This window comes from Chelon labrosus (genome assembly GCF_963514085.1).
Source record: "Chelon labrosus genome assembly, chromosome: 5".
Taxonomy (NCBI): Eukaryota; Metazoa; Chordata; class Actinopteri; order Mugiliformes; family Mugilidae; genus Chelon; species Chelon labrosus.
The window spans coordinates 9,655,946-9,681,009 of record NC_140341.1 but is presented as its reverse complement, the minus strand read 5'-3'; the positions used below and the strand labels follow the sequence as shown (position 1 = coordinate 9,681,009).

General features: G+C 43.1%; 1 protein-coding gene across 1 annotated transcript in view; it reads left to right on the top strand.

The window, feature by feature from the left end:
• Positions 1-5,146: 5,146 nt before the first annotated feature.
• The window catches only part of LOC311488786 (uncharacterized protein), a gene marked incomplete at both ends in the record, with an annotated part of 78,035 nt that continues 58,117 nt past the window's right edge, over positions 5,147-25,064 (top strand). The window contains one exon of the mRNA XM_084545636.1: positions 5,147-5,204. Within this exon, the coding sequence (XP_084401762.1) occupies positions 5,147-5,204 (58 nt within the window). The remainder of the gene's footprint in view (positions 5,205-25,064) is intronic.

The following is a 25,064-nucleotide window of genomic DNA, read 5'->3' as shown; positions in this document are numbered from 1 at the left end:
TCAATGGTTGGAAAAAATTTATTATTTTTTCGTGGTCACATGGGGACAGAATAACTTGTCAAGAACTCATGGCATATATGACATGTTATCACATTCAAATATTTCATGGAAAATATGATATAATGACAAAGTATTTCCCATTAAGAGACTGAGGAGAATTCAACCAACATTTGGCTTCATCTGAACTTGTGATTTTGCTTTCTTAAACCACCTTGTTTCATTCACCACCATCATCTGAGAACAATATCTCACTCTTTAGCAAGTTAAATTAAGTTAAAATACTATGAAGAGCTGCATGGTCAGATCATGGACTCATGAAAACATTTTGATGTTCCGATTGTAATTCTTACTTTTTTCTACATTGTATAAATGTTTCTAGTCTCAGGCTTTTGTCAAAGATAAACAGTTTAGTGATTGTGTTGTTCACTGACCTTCCAGGTACTGGGGGACAAATCAACCTGATAATGGAGGTGGAGTGTATGCTGACGAAGACTGTGTGCATATTAGAATTTATGACACCACTTCTTGGAATGATCTTTCATGTGCAACATCTCTGCAGTGGATTTGTGAAAAAAAGCCATAACGTTGTTGTACACTTTGCTTGAAGATCTGATATTTGCCAATGTTTTAACTTTAGCTACTGAAGCACTATTCATTTATTCTGCAACTGTAAAATTCACCTATAGACAAAAATAACTCACTTATTATATATATATAAAACATTTAAATGAATTATCCAAAGCAGATTGTTTTAAATTAAACCCCATTTCCTGGGATAACTGTGTGGTTTTACATGATGCACAAGTATCAGCATCTAGTCCAGAGAGGCTGACTTCAACAGCAGAGAGGACACAGTGTTACTGTCTGAGGGAGGAAGTCCAGTAACAGAGTTCAGGAATATGTGGAACCAAAGGTGATGTTGTGATATTTGAGTTTGCTCACTGAGGACGAGGGAGTGTATGGAGTAGATGTTTCAGTTTATGTTCCAGTTGTTGCTTTTCCTGTTTTTAAATTTTATTTCTGTGGAATATGAAATGATGTTACACAAGGACTGCTTTGGCTGCTTCCCAGAAACTGATGGTGAGACTGTGAGAGATGGTGAGAGGTGTTCAGTTCAATAAACGATGTCCACTGTCTAAGAGCTTGTTGAAAATTGTGATTCAGCTTCATAACTTTTCACCATCAATATGAAACTCCCCTCCACAGCTGAAGAGAGAGAGACCTGCTGAATGCCAGACTCACTGAAATGACTTCAAAAGCTGTGGTTAGACTTCTTATATCCACTGTAGGTTCAGTGGAAGAAAACTATTTAACCGTATACAAAGTCAAGTGTGTGAGACCTTTTGTGGATTTATTCATGCTCTGCAGTCAGTGGAAGAATGATTCACAGACCTGAGTGGCATGCAAGTGATCACACACCTATACTGTTGGAGGTAACAAACCACGTCTCCAGACACCAACAAGGAAGTTGGTCTTGAGGCGTATGAGCCTCACATGAAAATGGCTCTCATGAAGACAGCCCCAGGACAGAGGACAAGAGTTCCCTCTGCTGGACAAGTTCATTAGAACAATCAATGATCAAACACTTCAAGTAGCAGACACAACTCAACTGTTTGAATCAGGCCTTCAGTGTCTGACTGCAGCAGATAAACCACCACTGCAGGAGAGCAATGAGAAACAGAGATCCCTGAAACGCAAGGAAGGGACATTAGACTAGTACAAATCTGGACTTTGATTGGATGAGTGCAAATATTGAAGTGTTGTGCATGTGAGGTTATCACCACAAAGTATCGAAGAAGAGATGTGATGTGTGTGAATGTATGTGTGTACGTTGAGAGTGTTTGAATCAGGCCTTCAATGTCCAACTGCATCAAAGAAACAACTACGGTACTGGATGTTTTGGGGGAACATAAACAAATATATCTCAACAGATCATTTGATTTAGCATCCGTGTGAACAATAGGATACAGGATAAGGGATAAGTAACTAATCAACTATTACTACTAATACCAATAACTACAGTTGGTGAAAAACCAACTAACGTTAATGGAAGAAGTAAACACAGCCATTAAAGTCTAATCTTTTGACACTTTGTTCGAAAGTCAAATTTTGTGTAAAATTGCAGCTTTTAGGTAATAAATAATAACATTAGATGTTTGTTATATGAACATACATGATATTGTGGAGTGCAATAAGTGACAAGACAAGAGACGGAGATGTGTCGAGTCAACTTTACTCTCCACTTTCTGTAAACTCAGAATACTGTCAGCGAGTCAGGTAAGAACTGTCATACAAAACGTAAACACGGAACTCGTACTCGAAAACCCTCACACCCTTAAAGGTACAGTCTATGGGTGAATGTCTTTCTCATTGTTCATTGAGGGTCACCACACAGGCCCCCCCAGAATTCACCCATAATAACAGGGCCAGACCGAACAGGTACCCCAAATAGAACCGGCACCCACCCACTAGTGCAAAACAGAACAGACCAACCCATAACAGTGCCCAGAAAGTCAACGTATAGGGGGACGGACCAGGCGGCTGTAACGGCTGCGCTTAACAGGAGAGGGGCAAAGGGAAAGGGGTAGGGTTGGGGCAGGGGTCGAAACCGGAGCAGGGGCAGAGGCAGGGGCAGAGGCAGGGGCAGGGGTCGAGGCTGCTGCAGGGGAGCGCCCTCGCTGCGTGGGCTGGGCCAGCTGAAGCAGTTCGCCAATATCCACATGAGCAGGCTTGAGACGATCTATAGCCGCCCGCTCAGGCCTGCAACCCATATCCACAATGAAGTTCTTAGACACGGGGACACGGAAGGGCCCATCGTAGGGGGGCCGCAGCGGGGAACAATGGCCATCGTGGCGGATGAAGACATACTTGGCCGACGGTAAATCCTTGGGAACGTAGGACTGGGGGAGGCCATGGTGAGATGTTGGAATGGGAATGAAAGCGTCGGCAATGTCGCGGGACACAGCACGATGAGAGGCAACCGACCATGGGGCCGTGGCATGTGGAAGAAACTCCCCCGGGACGCGCAGAGGCTGGCCGTACACTAGCTCAGCCGAAGAGGCCTGAAGATCTTCCTTGGGGGCGGAGCGAAGGCCAAGCATAACCCATGTGAGGCGGTCGGCCCAGTTGTTGCCCGTAAGGCTGGCCCTGAGCGCAGCCTTCATGTCCCAGTGAAACCGGTCGCACGGTCCGTTGCTCTGTGGGTTATAGGCTGTGGTACTGTGGACCTTCACCCCCAGGACATCGGCGACCGCAGTCCAAAGCTCCGACGTGAACTGCAGACCTCGGTCCGAGGAGAGGTCAAACGGTGTGCCGAAACGGGCCACCCGAGCCATAATGAACGCCCTGGCCACGTCAGCCGATGTAGTGGCTGACAGGGGAACAACATCTGGCCACCTGGTGGTCCTGTCCACCATGGTGAGGAGGTAGGTGTAACCATGGGAGGGGGGAAGTGGGCCCACAAGGTCCACATTCACATGATCAAAACGTCTCTCTGGCACCTTGAATGGTGCCAATGGGGCCTTGGTATGACGTGTCACCTTTGCGCGCTGGCACGCCACACAGGCAGCAGCCCAGGCCCTGACGTCCCTCCGCAGCCCTGGTCAGACGAACTTGGCACCCACCAGCTTGGAAGAGGCCTTCACCCCCGGGTAGGAAAGGCCGTGGATGGCATCAAAAACCTGACACCTCCAGCCAGCAGGCACCATGGGGCGTGGTTGGCCAGTGGAGACGTCGCAGAGGAGTGTAGCGTTGGCCGTGTCAAACACCACATCTTCCATGAGCAGCGCCATGGGCGCCGTCCTGTAGGCCTGCACCTCCGAATCCGCGGTCTGATCCGCTGCCATGGCTGCGTAGTCGAAGCCCAAGTGGACGGACCCAGTGACCACCCGGGAGAGGCAGTCGGCGACAAAATTGTCTTTGCCAGCCATGTGCTGAATCTCAGTGGTGTACTCGGAAAAGCGTCGGCAATGTCGCGGGATGCTGCCGCATCCAACAGGAAACGGAAATGATTGGTGGTGAGGAAGAGACCCAGGAGCTCTCTGTTGAAGGCGCTGTATTTCCTCTCGTTGTCACGGAGCTTCCTGCTTCCTGTAATCCGAGGCGTCCGTCGTAACAGCAACTGGGGCGGTTGGAGACGGGTGCGCTAGCAGAGCAGCACTGGCCAGTGCGGTTTTGGCAGCATCAAAAGCATCAGTCATCCCCGGGGACCAATCCAACACGTCCGCCGGTCTCCTACCCCGCAAGGCGTTGTACAAGGGTCGCATGAGTTGGGCCGCATGGGGGAGGAAACGGTTGTAGAAATTCACCATGCCCAGGAATTCCTGCAGGAACTTCGCAGTGTGCGGGCATTGGAAACTGGTGACGGCGTCAGGGTTCTCTGAGAATTTTCTGGAATCACCCCTAAGCTAAGACTCCTAGCTAGGAATTTTTAGGCTAAGTTAGGAGCTCTCTGAGAGGATTCTCAGAATATTTAGGAATATGGGCCCTGCTGTTTAGATTTTTATCTTTAACAGGGGAGCTGTGGAGTAGTGGTTAGAAATGCAGCTTGAGACCAAAGTTTTCCTTCACTATGACATTTATAGGTTAGAGGTCAGTTTGCCTCTCAGTTTATTTAGACATACATTTGTTCATGACACTGACTTATATACTTTCAGTCTAAATGTTATCTTTAAAATTGGGCCTATAGTTTTTGACAAGTTGTTCAGTCATGGTAATCTGAGTGTGGGTACTACGGTCTATATGTGAAACCACACTAAGTGGTGCAACAGCTTAACCACAGTTTGGAGTTAATGTCTTGTGGTTTTACATTGGCCTCAGAAATGTGGCAATTCAACTGTATGATCATTTTGAAGGATGCAGTTTGTGGTGCTGTTAAACTGGAACGCCATAACCTTCAAGAAGATAACATTAAAGGAGGACTGTTATATTCAAATTAATTTCTTTTCATTAGTGTACCTAATGAACTGGCGAGTTAGTGTATATTTATTACCTCTGAAACACGTGACGTCCTCACAATTTAAAGAAAAGGAGAAGAAAAAAATTAAGCAAACTGCAGTTTCACAATTTATCTGAATGGCAGTCCACACAGCAGAGCAGAGATCTTCTAGGAAATAATCTGCATCCTTGAGATCAATGGAGGAAATTTATGTCAATCGTTGAAGACGTCGAATATGTCAGCCCAAAACCTTCAACAAATCACACAGGTAAGAAAAGAGAGAGAGGTGATTAGATGTATATTATCATTTTTTCATTAGGGGTCCATGCAACGACATGGCAGGATCCCTATTGTTTTTCTTTTGATTTTTACTCTTTGTCTTCGCCTTAATTTTCTGCTTAGCTAAAAATGTCTGCCCAGGACAAACTGCGAGGGCGAAAGGCATCTACCCTGGTAACTTGGTAGAAGTCCTAGAATGTCACTTTGACAATGCGCTGTAATAAGTCTATTTACATTTTGGCTCATATCTCGAGAAGCGTGTGCCCTAGAAACAAAATTCTTTCTCCCTCTGATTCCTTAGATAGCCCTGGTTCTAATGGACTAGGCCATGCCCATTTCGTTTGCCTTTTTTTCCTGCCATTTTGGAGAAAATTGCACCTCAAAGCAAAATCAACTCCTCCTAGCCTGTTTATCCAATTCTCACCAAACTTGGCATGTATCATTTATGGACAAAGATAATGAAAAGTTTTCAAAAGAACTTCAGCAGGGTTATTGATTACAAAGTTAATGGCTACTTAGTTTTTAACAGCGTGGCGCAGTATAACTCCAAAGATAATGTTTTGTGAAGTATATACCCAAAGTTAATCAAACTTCATATCATTGACAATAATATGATATGGAAGCACCCTTGATCTCTAGGGGGCGCTACACAAGCAACATTTCAATATCTCAGTATTACTTTAAGGACTATAACTTTTAAAGTGTTTACCTAATCCTTTTGAAACTTAGCAGCTGTCATTATAATATGGTTGTGTATAATCATGCCAAGTTTCATGGGGTGCTACAACCACTACATGTTCATATCTCACAAACCACCACAGTAAACAGCTTGAAATTTCACATTAATAATCTGTGGATGGCTCCTTACAAGTCCACCAAGTTTAGTGCAATACGGTCTATAGGGGGGTGCTACTGGTGACGTGTAAATATTTGATTATGCCTCTGCGTCCCGCTCTGGGACGACTTCATCACAACATGGACCCCTTTATGATCGCTTGCAATCCTCTAGTTTTTACTGACTTTTTTGTTTTCTCTGTTCAGGTCCAAGGAGCTCTGAGAGAAGTTTATATTTAGGTGTTACTGTCTTTCTGGGACTCCCGAGTGTTTTCCTGTTGGCTGGGCTCATCGTCTTTGGGCTCCACTGTGAGTCTGGTTTTTCACAAGTTAAACATCTAATCTCACATTCATTCATTCATTCATCTTCTATACCCGTTTAGTCCTGTTAAGGGTCACGGGGGTCTGCTGGAGCCTATCCCAGGCTAAACCAGGCTAAACCCTGGACAGGTCGCCAGTCCATCGCAGGGCTAACACAGAGAGACAGACAACCATTCACACTCACACGCACACCTACGGCCAATTTAGAGTCACCAATTAACCTAAAGAGCATGTCAGACACAGGGAGAACATGCAAACTCCACACAGAAAGGCCAGCCGACCCATGGATTCGAACCGGTGACCTTCTTGCTGTGAGGCATCAGTGCTAACCACCTCGCCACTGTGCCGCCCGGCTCTAATCTCACAATGTTTCAATAAACGTTTAATGGTAAAAGTTCTGATTTTTATTTATTGTTTATTATTTTAGCAGTAACTGATAGATGAACGGGGGGAAAAAAAAAAGCTGTAATGAACATCTTTTATTACTTTCATGAAAAATGGACATTTTGTGACTTATGACTAAAAAGAAAAACAATATGAACTCATGAAATCTTTTTTTGTTTCTGATTCATGAATCTTTATTTATTTCAGACCATGACTCAGCTGCAGAGCTCTCTGCCGTCAAAGACAGACTGACTAAGCTTCTCTAGACCGGCAACGACAAACTCTCCTCCACGGCTGAAGAACGCCAACCTGACTGAGATGACTAAAAGATGTTTTGTGCATTTGTCTGTTCTGGGTGAGTCTTGAATATGAAACGATGTTACACAAGGACCACCAAACTGGGAAAGTGTCTCTAGCGGTATAGTCCTAACAACATCTGCAATAGTGTACAGGACCCTTAAATCTCCCAGGAGTCCAGTAGAGGATTTGAGCGTTTCAGTGTTATTTTAAGAGTGTTTTTGATGAGTACTGGGGAAACAGTATCAAAACAGCAGCTTAAAATATTATTAGAGTGAAGTGAGACAGTGTGCATTTTTTGCGGATGTGAGTGTGGCAGATAATCTGCATGAGATCAATATCTACTGTCAAGATAAATCCTGTGAGAAGGCTTGCTAAAACTTCAGTGACTTTAAAACACTTTTCAGTAAGTTCATATTGTTTTAAATCTGATGGCAAAAGCAAAAAGCATGCCAACTATTGTTGTTGCTCTCGTCCATGTTCAGTGATCTGCAAAGAGAAGTGTGACATTCTGTTGTAGTGATAATGAGGTTTTGAAGTCTGGTTTAAAAAGAAGCTTTTGCGTAGAGACAAGATCTGAAACATTCTCGTCTTTTGATTGGATTGGCTGTTCTGGAGGCACAAGGCAGACTTACACAATGTTAGGCAGATGGCCATAATGTTCGATCGGTGTATATAAATGTTTGGAGTTTAGCTTCTGTATGAATATTATTATATGCCCCAATGTGGTTATTTAGCTGTGAAATGCATCTATAGGTGATGACACATTTGTCACAAGCCTGACTTTAAAGTAGATAAGACATAACATGGTGGAGTTACTTCCTTTTTTTGAAAAGAAAAAAAAAAACACATCTAAACAACATCTCAAATATATTTCTTTTTCTTTTCTTCCTTTTTTTCGTTTCTGCAGACGTGTCTGTGCGTGTTAACATGTATGAGCTCAATATCTACTGTCAAGGTAAATCCAGTGAGAAGACACTGTTCAGTTCATGTCGTTTTTAACTTCAAGGCAAAAGCAAAAAGCATGCCAACGGTTGTCGTTGCTCTCGTCCATTTTTAGTGATCTACAAAGAGAAGTGTGACATTCTGTTGTAGTGATAATGAGGTTTTGAAGTCTGATTTAAAAAGAAGCTTTTTAAAAATGTTCTGATCTCTTGAGTGGATTGACTTTTAGTTTTTCTCTGTGAGAGAATTGAGACATTAATAAAAACACATATATACTCAGTGGCCCAGCAGTACGAGAAGGGGCCCATGTTTTTATTGTCTTTAAAAACAGTGCATATATGGCTGTGAAGGCGCACACACACACGCACACACACACACCTTAAAATAGCCTGCTAAGCTCAATAACACAAGCACAAAAAAATTAAAAAACATTTTATGTATAGGCCCTGTAATGGTAAGTGGCTGATTTTAGTGTTGAACACCAAAAATGACAAATTTGACCATTTATCTCATAAATGAAACCCTAATATTACATAATGAATGTTTATATTGTGTCATGGCTGAGAGATTAAAAAATGTGGTTATAACGGTAGTCAATGAGGCATTTTTGTCTGTTAAGGTCACAAGAGGCTGGTACATTTTAAATCTGATGCTTATTAAACAACTAATAATGAAATCAAGTCAATATTTAATCTTGGTCATATCCATGACTGATTCGGAAAAAATGCCGTAGCTTCCCAACATCAGTTTTATGGAAAATAAAAAAAATGTGTGTGTTTTATTTTCATAAAAAAAAACAACAGTGACTTTAAGTAATCAAACTGGCATTTAAAGGGTTAATACCCTCAATATGATGGAATTTTTTGGTAGTTTCGTAAAGTGCTGAAGTGATTTAAGAGATTTATGCAAAAAAAAGCAGAAAAAATATTATTAGAGTGAAGTGAGACAGTGTGCATTTTTTGCAGATGTGAGTGTGCCGGTTAATCTGCATGAGATCAATATCTACTGTCAAGATAAATCCTATGAGAAGACTTGCTAAAACTTCAGTGACTTAAAAACACTTTTCAATGAGTTCATATTATTTTAAATCTGATGTAAAAAGCAAAAAGCATGCCAGCTATTGTTGTTGCTCTCGTCCATGTTCAGTGATCTGCAAAGAGAAGTGTGACATTCTGTTGTAATGATAATGAGATTTTGACGTCTGATTTAAAAAGAAGCTTTTCAAAGATGTTCTTGTCTCTCGACTGGATTGACTTTTATTTTTCTCTGTGTGAGAACTGAGACATTAATAAAAACACATGAATCTGTCCGACTCATGAATCACCAGTCCCATCAGTGCCCCTACAGTTATCATTTTACGACATTTCGGAAACTTGTGAAAAGTAGGATCTGAATCGTGTATCTAGTTCTAGATAGTTTTTTTTATATATATATAAAATTGAGCTGAAAGACAAAATCAAATTCAGCCTCTATTCTTGTGACATTACACAACTCCAACATTAATAAAATCCTGTTTCAGCTGAAGATCATTTCCTGTCATTAACCATCTCTATATCATGTGACTTCCTCACAAGTTGAAATAAAACCTATAGCTGTCTCACAGTTTATATTCAATGCACTGCCGCCTGTAAAGCAGAGATCTTCCAGGAAGTAGTCTGCATCGTTACAAGCAATGGAGGAAATGCATTTGAATGAACATGTCAACCCAAAACATTCATCAAATCACACAGGTAAGAAGAGACAGAGAGATGAATAGATGTATTTTATCATCTGTCATTTTTACTGTTGTAGCCTTTGTTGGTTTCACTGGTGTTTTCTCTGTTCAGGTCCAAGAATCTCTGAGAGGTGTTACGGTGTAGGTGTTACTGTCTTTCTGGGGCTGCTGAGTGTTTTCCTGTTGGTTGGGATCATGGTCCTTGGTGTCCACTGTGAGTCTGGTTTTCATAAATTGACCTCTAACACTCAGTGCCTCCAGCCTCCACTGACTGTGACTCACTAACATGGACCAGTCACAGTCAATTATTTTTTTATGTAGACAAATGCCACAGATGTTGTTCACAAACTGAAGGTCAGCACATGTGTATGCACACAGATTTATGTTTTATTTTTCTCTCTTTGATTTTAACTGCCCATGCAGCTTTGTCTCTGACAGTGGATCAGTTAGTGAAGATCTAATTAGTGATGCAGTGCTACGCAATGCAAACTATTGACCCCCTCATAGCAAAGCTATGGGGGCCAATAGTTTGCAGTGCGAAGCACTGCAAACTATTGTTCTTCACTACGTTTTTTCTTCTTATTAGTGATGCAGTGCTACGCAATGCAAACTATTGACCCTCATAGCAAAGCTATGGGAGTCAATAGTTTGCAGTGCGAAGCACTGCAAACTATTGTTCTTCACTACGTTTTTCTTCTTATTAGTGATGCAGTGCTACGCAATGCAAACTATTGACCCTCATAGCAAAGCTATGGGAGTCAATAGTTTGCAGTGCGAAGCACTGCAAACTATTGTTCTTCACTACGTTTTTCTTCTTATTATTATTATTATTAAACTTTTTCCTACGCATTTTCGAAACCTTTCAACTCAAATACCGTTCGTCGCACACAGACACAAAATACATCAAAACGTGCGTCTCGATCGGACTCGGTGTGCTTCTATACAGTTCTTTCAAACAAGATTTTTTCGCGACGTAGTCGCGAAAAAACTGCGACAAATTTCCCAATTGAAATGAATGGAGAAGCCCGAAAAAAAAAAAAATTCAACAGACATTTTCAACAATGAACTGCTCTGGCATACTTTAACCGAGAGACTTCATTTAAACTTTAAAACGTAGGTACTCTTGCCTTCTCTTCAGAGATTCACTTCACTTATCGACAACTTTTACCGTTTTTAAACTATGAAGCCTCAGAGTTGTGTAGGTTTTTACTCAAATTTCAGGGTTTATAATGGGTGTGTATTGCGCGGAATGTTTGTGCTAGAGTGGATGACATCATCAGCTAGAGTGAGGAGGGGAGAAGAAAGTTAGTCAAAAAACTGCACAGAAACTGCTCCCGTGGCCACAAATTTCACACGACAGACATAATTTATACATAGAAACGTAGGAAAATGTGTCTTCTCACTCAAATTCGTCTGCTAAAGCTGTAAGTCTTATAGTTTTGGCGTCAGACACAAAGATGCGCCAGCAACACCCACCCACAGCTCCATAGACTGCCATGTTAAAAAGGCAGGGAAATTTCTGGAGGAAAGCAGACGTAACCTTTCTTTGAATCGCTTAGAATAGGTCACATTTCTTCATTTTACCCACAAATTACACATCTAGACGTTCAGGAAAGCCTCAAGATGCCCAAAGTTAAGTCGGTTCAATGATTGGAAATACGGTTTGGCCACAAGTCCTTCCTGTTCGAGGCGATTTTTCAGCATTTTCTCTCTCTTTCCCCGTCTTCCAACTGACATTCTAACAGGAGCAGTTGACCCTGGTAGCCATGACAACCAGACCCCAACCAGCTTACACACGTTCACACACGCAGCTGCTGGGGACGAGAGGCGGGAAAAGAGCTCTCAGTGGAAAACATGATCTGCCAAAACATTAAAACCCCCCAAACCATTACTGCAGTACTGTAGGGGGCCAGAACCTGACATTGTGACCTTTTCCTTTATTTTAAACACAAATTATATCTGGCTGCTTTGCTGAAACTCCTGACACAACATACCTGACCCGTTTCCTTCATCTTATTAGGTCAGTGAATAGCTAAACTGCTAACAGACGCTAACGACTAGCCGCCCAGTGATTTAGCCGACGACTAGCCTTCCAGCATAGCTCATGTATGTTAGCAAGCTAGCGGAGCTAACGGAGCTAGCTAGCCGCTACCTTAACGCCGCGGACTCAACCGCGGAGTTAGCCTCGAGCTAACCGCTAACTAACCGCTAGCTAACCGGGATTTAACCGCGGACCCGCGGGAGTTAAACACGAATTAGCCGCGGCAGTTAGCCGTGAGCTAACGCGGAGGCTAGTGGGGTTAGCCGCCGGCTAATTCGCCGCCTTGCTAGCGGGTGCTTATCACAGTAATAATGTTGAAGTTTTACAATTTAAAGGGAAGATATTTTTAAATGAAACTGTCAAACTGAAAAATATATTATTCCACCACATAAAGTAGGAAACATTTATGGCTTGCAACAACGTTAATGACAGTATATATATAATTGGAGTAATTTAATATAATATGATGTTTTTAATTAAATAAATAATGAGCTGTTGAACACTCATAAGAGTTATATTAAGTATGTTACATAACATTATTTGACATGTCTATTTGTCTGCCTATAGTTTTCCTCCAGCTGATCCAGACAGACTGCAGTGACGTCCAACATGAGACAAAGAGCTGGACTCGCAGGACAATTTGAAGGTCTTCACTTCATCGCTGATTCCTTGTTACAGCCTGGATGTGTTAAGTTTAATATTATTGTTTATCTAACTGTAAGACTGTGCCGTAAACTGTTAAACTATTGCTCAGGTAGGAGTAATGAGTTTTATTGTTAAAATTATTATGATTAACGATCAATTGTTACGATTTGCTCGTTCTTTGTCTGGGGATCCTAGTGAGATCCCTCCCACTCTCTTCCTTATTTGATGCTGGCTTTCAGGTGGAGCTGGGAGGGGTCTGCTGCCTGTACCTGCCCTTCAGTTTGTAGAAGGGCGTAAAGGACGACCCTTCTCAGTGTCTCTCTCTCTCAGCCAGGCCTACTGCATCCTCCTCATCCTGTTTGGTTTGTTGTACCCTGCATGACATCAAACTCACACCCATCCAGTCAGAAGGAACCAGGCCTTAAATGACTATTTGAGTTGTGCTTTTTGTTATAGCTGCTGCTCATGGTAGTAAAGACATGCTACTTAGTAAAGACATTCGCGACGTAAGTCGCGAATACTTTCATACCTGTCTTGACCTGACCATTACTTTTTGTAGTCAAACATGAAATTATTTGCAACATTAGTCGCAAATATTTTCACCAGGATTATATTATGACTATATGAACAGGTGATCATTAAAGCATCATAGCATCTTAGTATAATTGCATTGTAGCATCTTAGCATCGTAGCAACATAGTATCTTAGCTTTGTAGCATCTTAGTATCATAGCATCTTAGTATCTTAGCATCATAGCATTGTAGTAGCATCTCGGCATAGTAGCATCATCATAGCATCGTAGCATCGTACTGTCGCAGCAATATAGCATGGTATCGCAGACTGCTGCGGCCACTGCATCACTCTCGCGATTTCCCGCAGGGGAATTGTCTAGTTAGTGATGCAGTGCTACGCAATGCAAACTATTGACCCTCATAGCAAAGCTATGGGAGTCAATAGTTTGCAGTGCGAAGCACTGCAAACTATTGACTCTTCACTACGTTTTTCTTCTTCTTATTAGTGATGCAGTGCTACGCAATGCAAACTATTGACCCCCCTCATAGCAAAGCTATGGGGGTCAATAGTTTGCAGTGCGAAGCACTGCAAACTATTGTTCTTCACTACATTTTTCTTCTTATTAGTGATGCAGTGCTACGCAATGCAAACTATTGACCCTCATAGCAAAGCTATGGGAGTCAATAGTTTGCAGTGCGAAGCACTGCAAACTATTGTTCTTCACTACGTTTTTCTTCTTATTATTATTAAACTTTTTCCTACGGCCGATTTTCGAAACCTTTCAACTCAAATACCGTTCGTCGCACACAGACACAAAATACATCAAAACGTGCGTCTCGATCGGACTCGGTGTGCTTCTATACAGTTCTTCCAAACAAGATTTTTTCGCGACGTAGTCGCGAAAAAAACGCGATCAATTTCCCATTGAAATGAATGGAGAAGCCCGAAAAAAGCGGCAACATTCCAAAATTTACAGCTTGGCTTTGTCCAGCGATTACTCGGCCATGCTTTGTAGTAGAAACTTGCTTGGAAGTTTGTACGAGGCACGGGAAGTGTAGCTTTCTCTTCCTGAAAACGGCGTTTCGATACCTTTTACGGTTTGGTCAGGGTCGCAGTTTACGTTTGGTGAAATTTGGGGAAAAAAATTAAAAATCCCTCCCTCTGAGCCTCACTCTAACTTCAGAGTTTCGGTGATATTCTGAAAAAAAAAGGTTCAATCTCACGTGGTGGTCACAGTTTTTGAGGTACAGAGATAAAAAATACATAAAAACGTAGGGATTTTTGTTGGCTTTAAGATGGTGTTGGTTTGATATGTGTGGGACGTACGGTTTGGACTGGAGGCTCCTCTGAGAGAGGAGTGCGGCGACAGCTTTTCGAATTTTTCCCCATGTGTGTGTATGTGGAAATCGAGAGGGATTTCTCGACGATTTTTCGTGTCGCATACTTTCTTTCCAAAACGACTACGGCCACAATTTTGGCAGTACGCGCGTGGCGACAACACTAAATTGTAGAAAACCCTTGGCTGACGCTCACGATGTGTTTGTTTTCTCGATAGCACTTGTAGTTTTTGAGATACAAGCATTTGTTCGGAGGGCAAATCCTAGTTTGCACTTTCCCTCTGACTCAGGCAGAGGTGAGAGGGAGAAGGAGAAGGAGCAGCAGTTGACCCTGGTAGCCATGACAACCAGACCCGAGTGGCGGGAAAAGAGTTCTCAGTGGATAACAGGATCTGCCAAAACATTAAAACCCCCTCAAACCATTACTGCAGTACTGTAGGGGGCCAGAACCTGACATTATGACCCCCCCACTCCAACCCCCCCCACCCCCCCTCCCACTATAGCATTACAGACACAGACTGCCAAAACATTATGACCCCTCAACCCATTACAGGACTATAGTAGGGAGCCAGAATCTGACACTATGACCCCCCCCTCCACTCCATTTAAGCATTACAGACACAGACTGCCAAAACATTATGACCCCCTAAACCCATTACAGGACTATAGTAGGGAGCCAGAACCTGACACTATGACCCCCCCACTCCAACCCCCCCACCTCCCCTCCCACTATAGCATTACAGACACAGACTGACAAAACATTAGGGACTCTCACACTGTTACAATGGGGAGACAGAACACTCCATGACCCCCCCCCCCCTCTCCCTCTCGCTCTCTCTCTCCCTCTCCCTCCTTCCCTCTCTCTCTCCCTCCCTCCTCTGTTGGTGCTATCACTTTATTAGGTAAGTGAGTTTCTAGAATTATTTATATGTTAAGTGTTTGTGCCCAACATAGCTGAACTGTTAATAGAAGTTAACTACTAGCTGCCCAATGTTTTAGCCTTAGGCTAGCCTTCCAGCATAGCTCATGTATGTTAGCGAGCTAGCGGAGCTAGCAGCTAGCTAACCGCCGCGGACTAAACCGCGGAGTTAGCCTCGAGCTAACCGCGAGCTAGCCTCGAGCTAACCGCAAGCTAACCGGGATTTAACCGCGAGCTAACCGGGACTTAACCGCGAGCTAACCGGGATTTAACCGCGGACCCGCGGGAGTTAGCCGCGAGCTAACGCGGAGGCTAGTGGGGTTAGCCACTAAAACTGTGTCAAACTGAAAAATATATTATTCCACCACATAAAGTAGGAAACGTTTATGGCTTGTAACAACATTAATGACAGTATATATAAATAATTGGAGTAATTTAATATAATATGATATTTTTAATTAAATAAATAATGAGCTGTTGAACACTCATAAGAGTTATATTCAGTATGTTACATAACATTATTTGACATGTCTATTTGTCTGCGTATAGTTTTCCTCCAGCTGATCCAGACAGACTGCAGTGATGTCCAACATGAGACAAAGAGCTGGACTAACAGGACAGTTTGAAGGTCTTCACTTCATCGCTGATTCCTTGTTACAGCCTGGATGTGTTAAGTTTAATATTGACCAGGCATGCAAACTCCTCACCTTTCGGCGAAATTCGCCGTTTTCAATCCAAATTGGGTGACTTATGTGATTCGTGCAAATCCGAGGAGAAAATATTTGGGGGGGGGGGGGGGGGGGTAGCCTACTCGTTGACTTTTATTTTAATATATTTTAATAATATAATAATATAATGTTCTATATACCGTAAATCCTCTAATATTGGCCTGTATTCCATTAGCGGCCGGGTCTCCAACATTTGCCGGTCTCGCTGTCAGCGGAGGTAAATAAAGGCCGGTCATCTCGGCGGGTCAGGGTTTCGGCGGCACGGTGTGGGAGGATCCCCTCAGCGGGACCTCTCCCCGGCGTCGGCCGGCCCCCGCCGGGCGCATTTCCTCCGTGGCGGTGCGCCGCGACCGGCTCTGGGTCGACCTGGAAGTGCTCGGGGCGAAGGTGGCTCGTCGGCTCCGGCCGCGAGCTTTACAGCGACCCCCCGCATCTCACTTGGGGTCCCTGGGGTCGTGGAATCAGTGCTCACTGCGCCCTCTCTCCGTGCGGGGAGGGACGGGTCCCACTCGCTCCCGGCGCGACTGCCGACCGGCAGCGGACTCACTGTCCTCAGTGCGCTCCGACCGCGTCGCGCCGCTCATTTGTTGTTAATATTCTGTATGCATACCATGTTATGGTAACGGTACGTTTTCAATAAATGAACCTAGTATTTTATAGGTTCAAATAGACACAAAATCTTGTTTTTATTCATTCTACTCGTAGTTCGTTTTGCTCAAATAGAAATTAAGGCCTGCCTCTAATTCTGGCCTCCTTCCAATAAAGGCCTGGACCGCTATGTGCTTGAGTAAAATAAAGGCCCGGCAGTGAAATATGCCCTTCAGGCCCGAGGAAAAACAGCCATTGAGCTGTTCAGGCTCAATGGCTCAAAAGTTTTTTTTTTGGTAAAAATTAGTGAATTTGTAGTCTGTTGTCTTTGTAAATCTCTGTTTACCAAGGGGGGGGGGGGGGGGGGGTGTTCGTGGCCATTTCCCTCTTCACACTCTTCTCACCTTTTTGACCCCTGACCAGTTTGCATGCCTGATTGACGTTTTTCTAACTGTAAGACTGTGTCGTAAACTGTTAAACTATTGCTCAGGTAGGAGTAATGAGTTTTATTGTTAAAATTATTATGATTAACGATCAATTATTACGATTTGCTCGTTCTTTGTCTGGGGATCCTAGTGAGGACAGCCCTCTTAAAGGTGGGGGTGTGACGATCCCTCCCACTCTCTTCCTTATTTGATGCTGGCTTTCAGGTGGAGCTGGGAGGGGTCTGCTGCCTGTACCTGCCCTTCAGTTTGTAGAAGGCGAAGCATAAAGGACGACCCTTCTCAGTGTCTCGCTCTCTCAGCCAGGCCTACTGCATCCTCCTCATCCTGTTTGGTTTGTTGTACCCTGCATGACATCAAACTCACACCCATCCAGTCAGAAGGAACCAGGCCTTAAATGACTATTTGAGTTGTGCTTTTTGTTATAGCTGCTGCTCATGGTAGTAAAGACATGCTACTTAGTAAAGACATTCGCGACGTAAGTCGCGAATACTTTCATACCTGTCTTGACCTGACCATTACTTTTTGTAGTCAAACATGAAATTATTTGCAACGTAAGTCGCAAATATTTTCACCAGGATTATATTATGACTATATGAACAGGTGATCATTAAAGCATCATAGCATCTTAGTATAATTGCATTGTAGCATCTTAGCATCGTAGCAACATAATATCTTAGCTTTGTAGCATCTTAGTATCATAGCATCTCAGTATCTTAGCATCATAGCATTGTAGCATCTTGGCATAGTAGCATCATCGTAGCATCGTAGCATCGTACTATCACAGCAATATAGCATGGTATCGCAGACTGCTGCGGCCACTGCATCACTCTCGCGATTTCCCGCAGGGGAATTGTCTAGTTATTATTAAACTTTTTCCTACGGATTTTCGAAACTTTTCAACTCAAATACCGTTCGTCGCACACAGACACAAAATACATCAAAACGTGCGTCTCGATCGGACTCGGTGTGCTTCTATACAGTTCTTTCAAACAAGATTTTTTCGCGACGTAGTCGCGAAAAAAACGCGATAAATTTCCCATTGAAATGAATGGAGAAGCCCGAAAAAAGCGGCAACATTCCAAAATTTACAGCTTGGCTTTGTCGAGTGATTACTCGGCCATGCTTTGTAGTAGAAACTTGCTTGGAAGTTTGTACGAGGCACGGGAAGTGTATCTTTCTCTTCCTGAAAACGGCGTTTCGATACCTTTTACGGTTTGGTCAGGGTCGCAGTTTACGTTTTGGTGAAATTTGGGGAAAAAAATAAAAAATCAGCGTTTATAATGGGGCTCTATGGGCCCACTCTGACCGACACTCTAACTTCAGAGTTTCGGTGATATTCTGAAAAAAAAAGGTTCAATCTCACGTGGTGGCCACAGATTTTGAGGTACAGAGATAAAAAATACGTAAAAACGTAGGGATTTTTGTTGGCTTTCAGATGGTGTGGGTTTTATTTGTGTGAGACGTACGGTTTGGGCTGCAGGCTCCTCCGAGCGAGGAGTGCGCCGACCAGTTTTCGAATTTTTCCCCATGTGTGTGTATGTGGAAAGCGAGAGCGATTTTTCGACGATTTTTCACGTCGCATACTTTTTTTCTAAAACGACTACGGCCACAATTTTCGCAGTAGGCGCGTGGGAACAACACTAAATTGTAGAAAACCCTCGGCTGACGCTCACGATGTGTTCGTTTTCCCGATAGGACTTGTAGTTTTTGATTTATGAGCATTTGTTCGGAGGGCAAATCCTAGTTTGCACTTTCCCTCTGACTCAGGCAGAGGTGAGAGAGAAAAGGAGACTTCAGCGTCAGTTGACCCTGGTAGCCATGACAACCAGACCCCAACCAGCTTACACACGCAGCAGGAGGGGACGAGAGGCGGGAAAAGAGCTCTCAGTGGAAAACATGATCTGCCAAAACATTAAAACCCCCCAAACCACCCCTGTCTCCCTTGGTGCTTTCACACAGCTGCTGGGCCTTTTCCTTTATTTTAAACACAGATTATATCTGGCTGCTTTGCTGAAACTCCTGACACAACATCCCTGACCCGTTTCCTTCATCTTATTAGGTCAGTGAATAGCTCAACTGGTAACAGACGCTAACTACTAGCCGCCCAGTGATTTAGCCGACGACTAGCCTTCCAGCATAGCTCATGTATGTTAGCAAGCTAGCGGAGCTAACGGAGCTAGCTAGCCGCTAGCTAACCGCCGCGGACTCAATCGCGGAGTTAGCCTCGAGCTAACCGCTAGCTAACCGGGATTTAACCGCGGACCCGCGGGAGTTAAACACGAATTAGCCGCGGCAGTTAGCCGTGAGCTAACGCGGAGGCTAGTGGGGTTAGCCGCCGGCTAATTCGCTGCGTTGCAAGCCGGGGGCTTATCACAGTAATAATGTTGAAGTTTTACAATTTAAAGGGAAGATATTTTTAAATTAAACTGTGTCAAACTGAAAAATATATTATTCCACCACATAAAGTAGGAAACATTTATGGCTTGCAACAACATTAATGACAGTATATATATAATTGGAGTAATTTAATATAATATGATGTTTTTAATGAAATAAATAATGAGCTGTTGAACACTCATAAGAGTTATATTAAGTATGTTACATAACATTATTTGACATGTCTGTTTGTCTGCCTATAGTTTTCCTCCAGCTGATCCAGACAGACTGCAGTGACGTCCAACATGAGACAAAGAGCTGGACTCGCAGGACAATTTGAAGGTCTTCACTTCATCGCTGATTCCTTGTTACAGCCTGGATGTGTTAAGTTTAATATTATTGTTTATCTAACTGTAAGACTGTGCCGTAAACTGTTAAACTATTGCTCAGGTAGGAGTAATGAGTTTTATTGTTAAAATTATTATGATTAACGATCAATTGTTACGATTTGCTCGTTCTTTGTCTGGGGATCCTAGTGAGATCCCTCCCACTCTCTTCCTTATTTGATGCTGGCTTTCAGGTGGAGCTGGGAGGGGTCTGCTGCCTGTACCTGCCCTTCAGTTTGTAGAAGGGCGTAAAGGACGACCATTTCTCAGTGTCTCTCTCTCTCAGCCAGGCCTACTGCATCCTCCTCATCCTGTTTGGTTTGTTGTACCCTGCATGACATCAAACTCACACCCATCCAGTCAGAAGGAACCAGGCCTTAAATGACTATTTGAGTTGTGCTTTTTGTTATAGCTGCTGCTCATGGTAGTAAAGACATGCAACATAGTATCTTAGCTTTGTAGCATCTTAGTATCATAGCATCTTAGTATCTTAGCATCATAGCATTGTAGTAGCATCTCGGCATAGTAGCATCATCATAGCATCGTACTGTCGCAGCAATATAGCATGGTATCGCAGACTGCTGCGGCCACTGCATCACTCTCGCGATTTCCCGCAGGGGAATTGTCTAGTTATTAGTGATGCAGTGCTACGCAATGCAAACTATTGACCCCCCTCATAGCAAAGCTATGGGGGTCAATAGTTTGCAGTGCGAAGCACTGCAAACTATTGTTCTTCACTACGTTTTTCTTCTTATTATTATTATTATTATTATTATTAAACTTTTTCCTACGCATTTTCGAAACCTTTCAACTCAAATACCGTTCGTCGCACACAGACACAAAATACATCAAAACGTGCGTCTCGATCGGACTCGGTGTGCTTCTATACAGTTCTTTCAAACAAGATTTTTTCGCGACGTAGTCGCGAAAAAACTGCGACAAATTTCCCTATTGAAATGAATGGAGAAGCCCGAAAAAAAAAAAAATTCAACAGACATTTTCAACAATGAACTGCTCTGGCATACTTTAACCGAGAGACTTCATTTAAACTTTAAAACGTAGGTACTCTTGCCTTCTCTTCAGAGATTCACTTCACTTAGCGACAACTTTTACCGTTTTTAAACTATGAAGCCTCAGAGTTGTGTAGGTTTTTACTCAAATTTCAGGGTTTATAATGGGTGTGTATTGCGCGGAATGTTTGTGCTAGAGTGGATGACATCATCAGCTAGAGTGAGGAGGGGAGAAGAAAGTTAGTCAAAAAACTGCACAGAAACTGCTCCCGTGGCCACAAATTTCACACGACAGACATAATTTATACATAGAAACGTAGGAAAATGTGTCTTCTCACTCAAATTCGTCTGCTAAAGCTGTAAGTCTTATAGTTTTGGCGTCAGACACAAAGATGCGCCAGCAACACCCACCCACAGCTCCATAGACTGCCATGTTAAAAAGGCAGGGAAATTTCTGGAGGAAAGCAGACGTAACCTTTCTTTGAATCGCTTTGAATAGGTCACATTTCTTCATTTTACCTACAAATTACACATCTAGACGTTCAGGAAAGCCTCAAGATGCCCAAAGTTAAGTCGGTTCAATGATTGGAAATACGGTTTGGCCACAAGTCCTTCCTGTTCGAGGCGATTTTTCAGCATTTTCTCTCTCTCTCCCCGTCTTCCAACTGACATTCGAACAGGAGCAGTTGACCCTGGTAGCCATGACAACCAGACCCCAACCAGCTTACACACGTTCACACACGCAGCTGCAGGGGACGAGAGGCGGGAAAAGAGCTCTCAGTGGAAAACATGATCTGCCAAAACATTAAAACCCCCCAAACCATTACTGCAGTACTGTAGGGGGCCAGAACCTGACATTATGACCTTTTCCTTTATTTTAAACACAAATTATATCTGGCTGCTTTGCTGAAACTCCTGACACAACATCCCTGACCCGTTTCCTTCATCTTATTAGGTCAGTGAATAGCTAAACTGCTAACAGACGCTAACGACTAGCCGCCCAGTGATTTAGCCGACGACTAGCCTTCCAGCATAGCTCATGTATGTTAGCAAGCTAGCGGAGCTAACGGAGCTAGCTAGCCGCTACCTTAACGCCGCGGGCTCAACCGCGGAGTTAGCCTCGAGCTAACCGCTAACTAACCGCTAGCTAACCGGGATTTAACCGCGGACCCGCGGGAGTTAAACACGAATTAGCCGCGGCAGTTCGCCGTGAGCTAACGCGGAGGCTAGTGGGGTTAGCCGCCGGCTAATTCGCCGCCTTGCTAGCGGGTGCTTATCACAGTAATAATGTTGAAGTTTTACAATTTAAAGGGAAGATATTTTTAAATTAAACTGTGTCAAACTGAAAAATATATTATTCCACCACATAAAGTAGGAAACATTTATGGCTTGCAACAACAGTATATATATATATAATTGGAGTAATTTAATATAATATGATGTTTTTAATGAAATAAATAATGAGCTGTTGAACACTCATAAGAGTTATATTAAGTATGTTACATAACATTATTTGCCATGTCTATTTGTCTGCCTATAGTTTTCCTCCAGCTGATCCAGACAGACTGCAGTGACGTCCAACATGAGACAAAGAGCTGGACTCGCAGGACAATTTGAAGGTCTTCACTTCATCGCTGATTCCTTGTTACAGCCTGGATGTGTTAAGTTTAATATTATTGTTTATCTAACTGTAAGACTGTGCCGTAAACTGTTAAACTATTGCTCAGGTAGGAGTAATGAGTTTTATTGTTAAAATTATTATGATTAACGATCAATTGTTACGATTTGCTCGTTCTTTGTCTGGGGATCCTAGTGAGATCCCTCCCACTCTCTTCCTTATTTGATGCTGGCTTTCAGGTGGAGCTGGGAGGGCTCTGCTGCCTGTACCTGCCCTTCAGTTTGTAGAAGGCGAAGCATAAAGGACGACCCTTCTCAGTGTCTCTCTCTCTCAGCCAGGCCTACTGCATCCTCCTCATCCTGTTTGGTTTGTTGTACCCTGCATGACATCAAACTCACACCCATCCAGTCAGAAGGAACCAGGCCTTAAATGACTATTTGAGTTGTGCTTTTTGTTATAGCTGCTGCTCATGGTAGTAAAGACATGCTACTTAGTAAAGACATTCGCGACGTAAGTCGCGAATACTTTCATACCTGTCTTGACCTGACCATTACTTTTTGTAGTCAAACATGAAATTATTTGCAACGTTAGTCGCAAATATTTTCACCAGGATTATATTATGACTATATGAACAGGTGATCATTAAAGCATCATAGCATCTTAGTATAATTGCATTGTAGCATCTTAGCATCGTAGCAACATAGTATCTTAGCTTTGTAGCATCTTAGTATCATAGCATCTTAGTATCTTAGCATCATAGCATTGTAGTAGCATCTCGGCATAGTAGCATCATCATAGCATCGTAGCATCGTACTGTCGCAGCAATATAGCATGGTATCGCAGACTGCTGCGGCCACTGCATCACTCTCGCGATTTCCCGCAGGGGAATTGTCTAGTTAGTGATGCAGTGCTACGCAATGCAAACTATTGACCCTCATAGCAAAGCTATGGGAGTCAATAGTTTGCAGTGCGAAGCACTGCAAACTATTGTTCTTCACTACGTTTTTCTTCTTATTATTATTATTATTAAACTTTTTCCTACGCATTTTCGAAACCTTTCAACTCAAATACCGTTCGTCGCACACAGACACAAAATACATCAAAACGTGCGTCTCGATCGGACTCGGTGTGCTTCTATACAGTTCTTTCAAACAAGATTTTTTCGCGACGTAGTCGCGAAAAAACTGCGACAAATTTCCCAATTGAAATGAATGGAGAAGCCCGAAAAAAAAAAAAATTCAACAGACATTTTCAACAATGAACTGCTTTGGCATACTTTAACCGAGAGACTTCATTTAAACTTTAAAACGTAGGTACTCTTGCCTTCTCTTCAGAGATTCACTTCACTTATCGACAACTTTTACCGTTTTTAAACTATGAAGCCTCAGAGTTGTGTAGGTTTTTACTCAAATTTCAGGGTTTATAATGGGTGTGTATTGCGCGGAATGTTTGTGCTAGAGTGGATGACATCATCAGCTAGAGTGAGGAGGGGAGAAGAAAGTTAGTCAAAAAACTGCACAGAAACTGCTCCCGTGGCCACAAATTTCACACGACAGACATAATTTATACATAGAAACGTAGGAAAATGTGTCTTCTCACTCAAATTCGTCTGCTAAAGCTGTAAGTCTTATAGTTTTGGCGTCAGACACAAAGATGCGCCAGCAACACCCACCCACAGCTCCATAGACTGCCATGTTAAAAAGGCAGGGAAATTTCTGGAGGAAAGCAGACGTAACCTTTCTTTGAATCGCTTAGAATAGGTCACATTTCTTCATTTTACCCACAAATTACACATCTAGACGTTCAGGAAAGCCTCAAGATGCCCAAAGTTAAGTCGGTTCAATGATTGGAAATACGGTTTGGCCACAAGTCCTTCCTGTTCGAGGCGATTTTTCAGCATTTTCTCTCTCTTTCCCCGTCTTCCAACTGACATTCTAACAGGAGCAGTTGACCCTGGTAGCCATGACAACCAGACCCCAACCAGCTTACACACGTTCACACACGCAGCTGCTGGGGACGAGAGGCGGGAAAAGAGCTCTCAGTGGAAAACATGATCTGCCAAAACATTAAAACCCCCCAAACCATCCCTGTCTGCCATGGTGCTTTCACACAGCTGCTGGGCCTCTTAGCTATAGCTCTTCTCATTGACTGAATGACAACTTCATGTTTGACCTTTTCCTTTATTTTAAACACAAATTATATCTGGCTGCTTTGCTGAAACTCCTGACACAACATCCCGGACCCGTTTCCTTCATCTTATTAGGTCAGTGACTAGCTAAACTGCTAACAGACGCTAACGACTAGCCGCCCAGTGATTTAGCCGACGACTAGCCTTCCAGCATAGCTCATGTATGTTAGCAAGCTAGCGGAGCTAACGGAGCTAGCTAGCCGCTACCTTAACGCCGCGGACTCAACCGCGGAGTTAGCCTCGAGCTAACCGCTAGCTAACCGCTAGCTAACCGGGATTTAACCGCGGACCCGCGGGAGTTAAACACGAATTAGCCGCGGCATTTAGACGTGAGCTAACGCGGAGGCTAGTGGGGTTAGCCGCCGGCTAATTCGCCGCCTTGCTAGCGGGTGCTTATCACAGTAATAATGTTGAAGTTTTACAATTTAAAGGGAAGATATTTTTAAATGAAACTGTGTCAAACTGAAAAATATATTATTCCACCACATAAAGTAGGAAACATTTATGGCTTGCAACAATATTAATGACAGTATATATATAATTGGAGTAATTTAATATA